This window comes from Microtus ochrogaster, chromosome 4, assembly GCF_000317375.1.
Source record: "Microtus ochrogaster isolate Prairie Vole_2 chromosome 4, MicOch1.0, whole genome shotgun sequence".
Taxonomy (NCBI): domain Eukaryota; kingdom Metazoa; phylum Chordata; class Mammalia; order Rodentia; family Cricetidae; genus Microtus; species Microtus ochrogaster.
Genome location: NC_022011.1, coordinates 39,331,022 through 39,341,009, shown reverse-complemented (window position 1 = coordinate 39,341,009; position 9,988 = coordinate 39,331,022). Strand labels below are relative to the sequence as shown.

General features: G+C 53.0%; 2 protein-coding genes across 2 annotated transcripts; one reads left to right on the top strand and one right to left on the bottom strand.

The window, feature by feature from the left end:
• Nucleotides 1-451: 451 nt before the first annotated feature.
• On the top strand, nt 452-4,298 carry Rpl35 (ribosomal protein L35). Its single transcript, XM_005345956.3, has 4 exons — nt 452-533; nt 773-909; nt 1,539-1,620; nt 4,116-4,298. Exons 1-4 carry the CDS (start codon nt 531-533, stop codon nt 4,263-4,265), a joined length of 372 nt encoding a protein of 123 aa, XP_005346013.1. The 5' UTR covers nt 452-530; the 3' UTR covers nt 4,266-4,298.
• A 27-nt stretch (nt 4,299-4,325) lies between these two features.
• Nucleotides 4,326-7,443, bottom strand: Wdr38 (WD repeat domain 38). Its single transcript, XM_026778627.1, is given in 10 exon segments — nt 4,326-4,598; nt 4,861-5,010; nt 5,114-5,145; nt 5,148-5,202; nt 5,286-5,332; nt 5,335-5,353; nt 5,569-5,658; nt 5,727-5,926; nt 6,504-6,606; nt 7,245-7,443. Coding segments are annotated over 10 exon segments (966 nt in total). The 5' UTR covers nt 7,320-7,443; the 3' UTR covers nt 4,326-4,403.
• Nucleotides 7,444-9,988: the final 2,545 nt, after the last annotated feature.

Below are 9,988 nucleotides of genomic sequence, written 5' to 3'. Positions count from 1 at the left end.
CACACACACACACACACACACACACACACACACACACACACACACAGGGCATAGTGGCGTGGCGACCACCTGCAATCTTAGCACTGGGAAGGTTCCTGGCCAGCCACGGACATTCAGTGAGATCCTGTCTCAAACTTTCAAAGAATTAAGCCCACACCTCACGCCCTCCGTACCCACAGATCCACCCACGGGTGGCTCAGAGGGGACCAGGGCAGGGAACGGCAGGTTTCCCAAATAAACGACTGAGTGACCGGCTGCAGCTATTCTGCGATATCTCCACCCCTGTGCCGCCCAGCCCAAGATTCAGTTTGCCCAGCGGCAAAGCTTAAAGACCAGCCGACGTAGGCGGGGCAGGATACTCAGGAAGGGGCGGGCACCTCCGGCACGACTGGGCACAGGCGGGGCGGGGCGGGCCTCCCACACCGCGCCGCTATTGGCCGTGCTCGGCGCCACCCGGCAGTAGTTACGGAAGTCAGCCCCACTTCTTCCTCTTTCTCTCCGAGGCGGCCTCAGCGGTGAGCAACGCAGCCATGGTGAGGCCACGGGAATCTGGTGCCATCCGGGTGGGGGAACGCGTGGGGACAGCGGCGCGGGGCGCGGAGGGTAAGCGGGGGACGCAACGAGCGTCCGAGGCCTGTGGTTTGGCTCTGTACGGCCGGCCGTGCTTCGGGCCTGTACAGACCGCGTAACCTACCCGCTCACGGTCCCTCGGTCGGCCGCGGTGAAAGCGGGAGCTTCCGCTCGGTGACCCACAGAGTCGCCTCTCGTACAGGCCAAGATTAAGGCTCGGGACCTGCGCGGCAAGAAGAAGGAGGAGCTGCTAAAACAACTGGACGATTTGAAAGTGGAGCTATCCCAGCTTCGCGTCGCCAAGGTGACAGGCGGCGCCGCGTCCAAGCTCTCCAAGATGTAAGTGACCCTTGAGGTCCCAGCTGGGTGCACACCATTCTCTGCCTTGGCCCCTTGCGCTTTTTCCCACCAATCGACCTTGGTCAATTTACGTAGTTTAAAGAACTGGGAATTCCGGAAGGCACATGGTGCCACCCGCCTGAACCCAGGCATGGGTTGTATGTAGGAGGACTGGAGGAACATGTTAAGGACCAAGGGGGCTTGCGAAGAGGACATGGGTTGGCTTTAATGGATGCCGCCAGTACTCCACCCCAGACAGTCTTGAGGGTGAGTAAAGAAAACATAAGGAAATTTACGTGCTGAGACCTTAAGCCTATGCCCTCAGACAAATTGCTTTCTGCCTGCTTCTGTGTTCTCTCCACACCCGTTGATTCCACGGTGTGCTTCCTTAAGCTAGAATAGCTACCATTTCATAGCATAGCCTCTGGTATAATAAGCTCTTGGCGTGGGTTAAAAGACCGTTTCTCGTTGTCTTAGCTGCATTAGTTTTCCATACACGTGTCCCTCGAGAGCCTGTTGACAAACTTGTCCTCGCCTCCAGGACTTTGCCCACTAGGTGATATAGATGGGGACTTGGGGAGTACCAACATAAGCTGGCACTTGGAATTCATAGACATCTGTTTTCACAGACGAGTTGTCCGCAAATCCATTGCCCGTGTTCTCACCGTCATTAACCAGACTCAAAAGGAAAACCTCAGGAAATTCTACAAGGTGAGCACTGGCCGGAGCTGTTGTGAAGAGGTTTGGGGGTACGTGGGAGGAAGGGTGACCTCCCAATTTTTGTGCCTGAGTTTAACCAGTTATCAGCTTCCCGCACTGACATGAGTTCTGTTAGTGTCAAAAGGTAAGTGTTGAAAGTGGGCGTCCACTGTGGGCCTTCTCGGCTATGCTGTGTTGTAGTCATTGGGTTATTTTGCCGCGGGTCGGAGCTGGAACCCTGGCCTCTGGCTGTTCAGGTGTTGTCTCTGTCACTGTTTCTGTCTCATCTGCCAAGCACTTGCTGGTAAACTGAGGGACCCATGCCCCTCTTCGACCTTAGTTCTGTCAGTGTAGAGGCAAAGCAAGGCTGCAGAGCCGTACAGATTCACTCCTGTGGCTGGGGCTGTTGTCTCCAGAAGAAACTGTTCTGGAGGGAGCCTCGTTATTTTAAGATAATTCTCTTAATTGAAGCCATCTGGTAGAGCAAATTAGTATTGGGACTTGGTATGTCAATCAGAAAGCTGTCGTGATGTCGGGGGGGGGGGAATTTTGGTTTGGGCAGGTCTGGAGTCTTCCTCAGTTTCTGAGGATCAGGCACTTGTCAGTCAGGGAACTGAACTTAGGTGAAACTTTTTGTGGTTTTTCGTGACTCCGGATACATGTGACATTTCATCACTTATCGTATATGTAACTGAAGATGGCTTTTTATTCAGGTGGTGCTTGGTGGCTAAAACCCTGACGTTTCAAGTGTCAGGCAAGTAAGTAAACCAGCACTGAGCTACCCCCAGACCACAAAAAAGTAAAGTTGGGGGTTGTGCTTTTTCTTTTTGAACAGGTCTCACTTTGTAGACCAGGGTAACCTCTGCCTCCCTGCTGGGTTGCAGGCACCATGCTGTGTGTGCACTGTTAGCCATCTAGTCACTTGTTCATAAAGAACAATAGATAGGCGTGTTTAGTGGGTGCTGTGGGGATGTAACTCACTAAGCGAGTGGGCGAACAGAACATGGATAAGGCCTACCCGAGGTGTCTTTGTGCCCTCACCCCATGCTATACATCTTTCTGGGGTCCTTCATCCAACTGCAGGAACTTTTTTGGTTTTTCGAGACAGGGTTTTCTCTGTGTGTAGTTGTAACTTGGTCTGGCCTCTAACACACAGAGATCTCCCAAGTGAAGGGATTAAAGGCGTGCACAGCACCCAGCCAAAGGGATTTCTTTAGATTTTATTATGTATACAGTATTCTGCCTGTATGTATCCCTGCAGGCCAGAAGAGGGCACCAAATCTCACTGCAGATGCTTGTGAGCCACCTTGTGGTTACGGGGGAATTGAAATCTTAAACACTGAGCCATCTCTCCAGCCCTCTTTTTTGTTTTTGAGGACGGGGTCTCTCTGTAGCCTTGGCTGTCCTGGAACTTGTTCTGTAGACCAGGCTGGCCATGAACTCAAGAGATCTGGCTGCCTCTGCTTCCTGAGTGCCGTCATTAGCAGTGTGGGCAACCACTGCTCAGCCTGACTACACATTTTTTTGGAGGATTTATTTAATATTTATGTATATGATTGGTCTATCTGCATGACAAGTGGACATGGGGTCCCACTATAGGTGGTCGTGAGCCACCGTGTGGTTGCTTGGGAATTGAACCCTGGACCTCTAGAAGAGCAGCCAGTGAGTGGTCTTAACTGCTGAGCCATCTCTCCAGCCCCATTTTTTTGTTGTTGTTGTTGTTGTTTTTTGAGACAGAGTTTCTCTGTGTGTATTAGGTTGGGCTAGAACTCAGATCGCCCTGCCTCCATCTCCCAGGTGCTGGGATTAAAAGCGTGCACCACCAGCACCTGACTGATGACATATTTTTTATTATTTTTTTTTTTTTTTTCAAGACAGGGTTTCTCCGAAGTTTTTGGTTCCTGTCCTGGAACTAGCTCTTGTAGACCAGGTTGGCCTCGAACTCACAGAGATCCACCTGCCTCTGCCTCCAGAGTGCTGGGATTAAAGGCGTGCGCCACGACAACCGGCTTTGATGACATATTCTTAAAGACTTGTGCGTGTCTTGCTCTCCGCTTTTCAGTTGACTGCTGGGGAGCTTGCTTTGAAAGCCATTTTGTCCTGAAGTTCTTGGTGGGGCTTCTGCTCTTCTTCAAGTAGAAGCCTGACCTGTAGAACCTGTGTCCTGGGGGTGGGACTAATACTTTAGAACTCTTGGAAAAGCCTAGGAGATGAAGGTGACAGCTCCCTTGAAGGTTGTGTCTGGAGGCCCACCCAATTAATAGTAGTCATCACAACCCCAGTGTGTTTCTTGTGCCCTTTAGATTGTGGTTTTCACTTAGTTACTGGCAATTGATACATAGGAAAGTGAAATTTAGCCCTCTGGTCTTGGTGTACACGTAGTAGAAATGGTCCAGCCTGTTGGCAGATCCCAGCTGAAAAGCTCTGCGTGCCATCCAACTTGCTGTCCCGTCATAGTCTCCTGCTTTACTGTAGCCCCTGGTACTCAGACTCACTCTCTGTCCCAGGGCAAGAAGTACAAGCCTCTGGACCTGCGACCCAAGAAAACTAGAGCCATGCGCCGGCGGCTCACCAAGCACGAGGAGAAGCTGAAGACAAAGAAGCAGCAGCGGAAGGAGAGGCTGTATCCGCTACGCAAGTATGCGGTTAAGGCCTAATGGAAGGGCAATAAAGTGTGAGACTGGCTAACTTTCTGCTTTTTGTTTCGTACCTGGAGTCTGGGGGTGGGAATCTGGTGGCTGCTTTCTGTGGTAAGTTAGGCAGAAGAGGTTCTTGAGACTTGAGCAGTAGGCTTGTCATGTTGCCATATCAGCAGCTCCTGACACTAAGAGTTTGCCGTCAGGGGTGAAAACAGACGCGTGGGCCACATGGAGCAGGCCCTGTGGGTAGCACAGCATCAGAGTCAGGGTTGGCGGGTCCTGCCAGTCAGCACTGTACCTTACCTTTAGGGTGTCCAAGCATTCTCCTGTGTTGCAGTCCCAGACTTTGACCTGGATGTAAAAACAGGCAGACTTTTGGAGTTGTCGGTGTGCTCCCAAATTCCAGGCATGGCCTGGGCTCTTCTGCGGGCAAGCTTTAAAGTGCCACCCGCATAGCCTTTAGCACAGATGTGAAAGGTTCATAGGTTAGTGTTGTTGATGCCACCATTGTGGGGCAGCCCAGTCAGTGCCCTTGCTGTGCAGCTAGGCCTATGGGCATCGTCTAGCATGGGAAGGCTAAGGTTTGGAGGAGGGGTACCTTGGGTGGACTTACTGTGTAGGAGTAACCAGCACTGGCTAGCCTCAGCTCGTTGAGAGAAAAGGCTAGGCTCTTCACCCAGGTGACCTGTCCCTTGAGCTGGAAAAGAAGGCTGCTGGTTGTGGCCTTCCAGATGTGGATGGTCTTGTCCCAGGAGCCAGATGCCTAAATAGACACCCCTGAGCTCAGTGAACCGCACAGTGGCCTGCACCCTTGAGGGTCTGGGAGCAAATAGGGACCGGCCTGAAGCCCAGGTAGCCTGACTTACCAAGAGGCCAAATGCTGAGTAGCATAAGCAGCTGGGGTTGCCACCCGCAGGTCCCAGATGTGCACAGTTGAGTCCCAGGAGCCAGTGGCCTGTGGGCAGTGACCATGAGTATGAGCCAGCTCTTCACCATTCCTGTGGCCACTGACAAGGTGGGGGCCGGGATAAGGCTCACCAAAGCGTTTGCAGTGGGGGAGAAGTCACTGCTCTGCACAGAATCAAGAGGTGAACGTTTTGGCCAGACTGTAGAGAGAGTGAGCTACAGAGATGAAGGGCAGTCCAGGAGCCTGTGGTCCTGTACAAGGCAACCTTTGGGGCTACTGGCCTAAGTGAGCTTGCTGGGCCTTGCCACAAGAGGGAGGGGCAGTGCGGGCTAGGGACTGCCATGCAGGGAGGAGAAGCACTGGGGGTCATGGGTGCAGAAAGCACATACCTCTGACCCAGGCCCCATCTTATACCTGTCCCTCCCAGAGAATGACCTGCCTGTCCCAGCCACCTGATGCCAGCTGCCTTGAGTCAGGGCTGAAGCTGACTGTCTCCACACTCCGCTGGTGACACCAGCCCAAAGGTGGGGAAGAAGACAACACAGCCCACAAAGGAGCCTGAGCAAGTCGGCCCTTTTACCTCTCAGCACATGCAGACACTTGAATCTTGTCACATCCCACAGGCAAACAGTGTGGTCACAGAGGTGCTGGCAACCAGGCGGCCATCGGGAGAAGCGGCAGAACTTGACTAGGCCTGAAGAGGCAGGGAACACAGGATCATCAGATTCAGACCCCTCCTTCCTGTGACACCGGCACTGCCCACCTAGGTTCTCTGGCTCGGTGGTAGTCACCCTGTCCCATCAATTCCCTCAGGCTTATCTGTCCTGTGACCAAGAAAACAGTCCAAAAAAATTCACATGTACAGGTTGACATAGGCTTAAGGGAAACAAGTCAGTAAACACTGATATATCCCATTGGGGGAGGAGGCTTCTAGAGAAGTCCCAACATCTGGGATGGAGGAGAATGGGGTGTAGTTCTGCCAAAGAAGGTTCTGGAGAATATGTACCATTGGCCTGCATATCTAGGGATTAGGAAATAAAGTCTGACTGGGCTGTGGGGGCACACACCTTTAATCCCAGTACTCAGGAGGCAGGCCAGTACAGAGTACCAGGACAGCCAAAACAAATCGTTCCAAAAAAGCAAAACAAGATTCGAGACCAGTCTGGTCTACAGAGCTAGTTCCAGGACAGGCTCCAAAGCCACATAGAAACCCTGTCTCAAAAATCAAAAAAAAAAAAAAAAAAAAAATTGAGCTCAGGTCTCAGAGTGAGTGGCTGGGCCCCTGAGTGTTAGGTTTGGTGTCACCCAGTCCTGTTGCTCCAACCCTCTCCCCGGTGGCTAAGTCCCACCTCTGTGGCCTGCCGTTCTCCACAGCAGCCGCCTGCTCCTGGTCTCGTCATCTGCGGCTGTGAGCAGGGTCTGGCCATCAGGGGAGAAGGCAGAGCAGTTGACCTGGAAGTCAGAAACGGGGCAAAAGTGGTTCCATGCCTGTCAAATGTTATTTGTCCCCTCAGCTCTAACCTGCCCAGGAACCCAGGGTGAGGCATAAACTCCAGGTCCCACTCCACAGCCAGGACCCTGTGAACCTAGGCTGGAATCCAAGGCCTAAAGCAAGTTCTAAATCAGGAAGTGAATTTCAGCCTAGCCTGGTGGCCTGAGCCTTTAATCCCAGCACTTGAGAGGCAGAGGCAAGCCTGGTTTACAAAGCAAGTTCCAGGGCAGAAACTGAAAAAAACCAGAAGATTGACAAGCTGGCCATCGTGGTACAGACCTTCAAACCCAGCACCAGGGAGGGCAGAAGAACTGGCTGAAGTCTGAGCTTGCATTTTGAGCAGCCTGATGCTGCCTCAAAAGCCAAAACAGATCCATGGAGAGTTTCTGGCCAAACAGCTACATAGTGAAACCCTTAGACATAAAAAGGCCGGGCGAACACGCTGGAGGCAGAGGCAGGTCTATATAATGAATTCCAGAAAGCCAGAGCCACATAACGAAACCCTGTCTCAAAAACCAAAAAGAAAAGATAATCCTAGAGGCTATACTTGAGCTCTGGAGAGACCCCACCAAGCCTGGTCAGAGCCCCGGGGGCTCACCTCCCCGCGGTGTTGACCGAAGAACCTCACTCTGCCCACGGCCAGCTTTGTTGGGGCCTCGATGTTCATGGGCATCCGCCACAGGGCCAGGCCCTCCTAAGCGGGAGCCAGTCCCGTTGGAGGGTCGGTACAAGGTGGAAGGGTAAAGGAAGCTGTGTACGAGCAGTCCCCATGGTAATGGGACGGAGTGAGCAGCCGCAGTCGGGGAGGTTTCCAGTAAGCCTCCGTGTAAGGCGGCTGTGATTGAGACCTTTTAGGTTACAGGAAGCTGCTGCAAGTAGGGCGGCAGGAGACACCATTAACCTTGGGCCAAGAGTTTGAGCAGAGTGACCTCTAGAGGGCGCGCCAGATACGCACCGGGACGCCAGCTGCAAAGGCCACACTGACTCCTTCAACTGGCTGAACAGGGTCCAATTTACCAGTGCTTAGTTGAGTCAAACACGGCGGAGGGCGGGGGACGGGTAGCGCTAGCACACGGTAGTATCCACGAAGAGCCAGACTTCCGTCCAGAAGTGGCTGGCTGGCTCTGGGCCTAGGGACAGCATCCATCTCCACCCTCCAGGATGCAAGGAACAGGAGGGCCTGGGATTGGAGGTACAGGTGGGAGGTCCCAGGAGCTCTCAGGGTCGCTTGACCTGAAACGTGCAAAGAACAAACCTTTACAGCTGTGGAAACTGACGGCTAAAGAAATGCAGATGTGGAGAGTAGTGCTGGTTCTCTCCTCACCAGAGCCCTCACATCGGGTGTCTGAGGTCCTTATTTCTTGTACCTCTGGGAAACAGGCTCCCAGGGGGATGAAATGGGCCAGTCACTCAGTTCCTTCATCAAAGAGCTGAGGCCAGAGACAAGGCTCCCAGCTCTCCTACCAGACGAAAATGAGCAAGGATGGGTGTGGGGAGATCTCCCCTTGTGAATTTCAGACTGTGGGGTTGGGCAGGGCGGCAGCTTTGGGAGTGTCAAATTCAAGGGTTCCCAGCAGTGACTCATTCCCTTTCCCCCACAGCCCTTTGCCAGAATCTTCTCACGGGACCACTCTAGTCCCCGCTCTATTTTAGGCTCTAGACAGTCAGGCGTGTAAGGGGGCGACAATGGCGGCTTTGAGCCGGGCCCACCCTCATTCTTGCTCCCAAAGGGCCCAAGTCACAGAGTTGACTCCTCAGAGACCTATCTATGCTGATTAAAAAGATTCTCCCCACCACATGACTCCCAAAGACAGAGTGCTCAGAAGACAAAATCCCTGCCCTCTCCTATGCTCAGGCACCAACACCCTGCTCGCATGTTCCCTAGCCACCTGACCGCTACCCCTACCTTGGCCTGGTCACTAGACCGCCTGCCTCTATCACCCTCCCTACCTATCCTACTTAGAGTTAGTGTGCAGTCAGGAAACACTGCAACCAAACGCCAGCTGGGTAGGAAAGGGAGTTTGAGGCTTTTTTGCTTGCTTGTTTTGTTTTGTTTTTTTCAAGATAGGGTTTCTCTGTATATCTTTGGCTGTCCTGCTTCTGCTTCCTGGAGGCTGGGATTAAAGGTGTGCACCACCATGCCCAGCTAGGAAAGGGTTTTTAAGTGGGGTTTTACACTTCCACATTGCAGTCCCATCATTGAAGACAGTCAGAACAGGAACTCAAACAGGGCAGGAGACTGGAGGCAGGAGCGGATGCAGAGGCCATGGAGAGGTGCTGCTTACTGACTTGCTCAACCTGCCTTCTTATAGAACCAGGACCAGCAGCCCATATCTATGTAAAGTAGGCACTCACAGGTTTCCTGAGGAGGAGCACTGCCTCTCAGGGGTGGTGAATGGTAGAAACCCTCTTCCAAATACGGATTTCCAAATTGCTCTTCTTGCTAAGCCTACTGCTGGGGACACTGGTATTGTAAAGAAGGCCTGGCAGCCAGGGGCTTCATGCCCAGCAGGTGTGCAAGCCCTGATTTTGGGCAGGTGCAGTCTCTGGGGACTCCTAAAGAGGTCACAGGAATGATGGTGACTCGGGCCCTGCCCAATGGTCTGAAGTACTCAGATCCCAAACCCTGTAAGTGAATGCATTCTCCAGCTACCTGACTGCTCCTGGGGCCAGGAAATGCTTCCCTCACACCCATCACCCCTAGTACCACCTAGGAAGGCCAAGGGAGGCATTTCATAGCACTTACCTTCTCAGGAAGTGTGTCCCACCATGTCCTTCTTTAGGCCAGTGCAGTGGCCTTTCTCCTTCTCCCCTGCTCTGCGGCTTATCGCATCACAAAGCTAAACACACACGTCAGCACTTTTCTAAAGACCCAGGCTTACAAAACAGAAGCCTCTAGTCCTTAGGCCAGGCGACTTGATGTCATTTTCAAATGAGCAAGAAAGCAAGGACGCCCAGAGCCAGGGTGAGGACTTGTCTCTGGAAGACTGGGAAGAGCCAGGGCATCCGTGGGCATCACTTCTCCTCGTTCCTGAAGAGTCAGTCCTGATTCACAGCTGCTGCCTGGGGGTGAAGAGGGCCCAGTGGACCCTTGGGGGGAAGCTCATGACAAGCCCTGCAGCCCCAGCCACAGGCCCTGCTGAGGTGACCCCAGTCCCTCTGTCAGCAGCAGTGGGCCCATGGAGTTTAATGTTGCTGCCCAAAGTTGCATAGGAGTCTCTTCAGGGACATCCACTCAAGTGAAGCCATGGTTCTTGATTGGGTAAGAGAGGAATTCTAGGGTGGGCAGGATGAAGCAGAACTGCAGTTTCTTGTTTGGTGGTGGTGGTGGTGGTGGTGGTG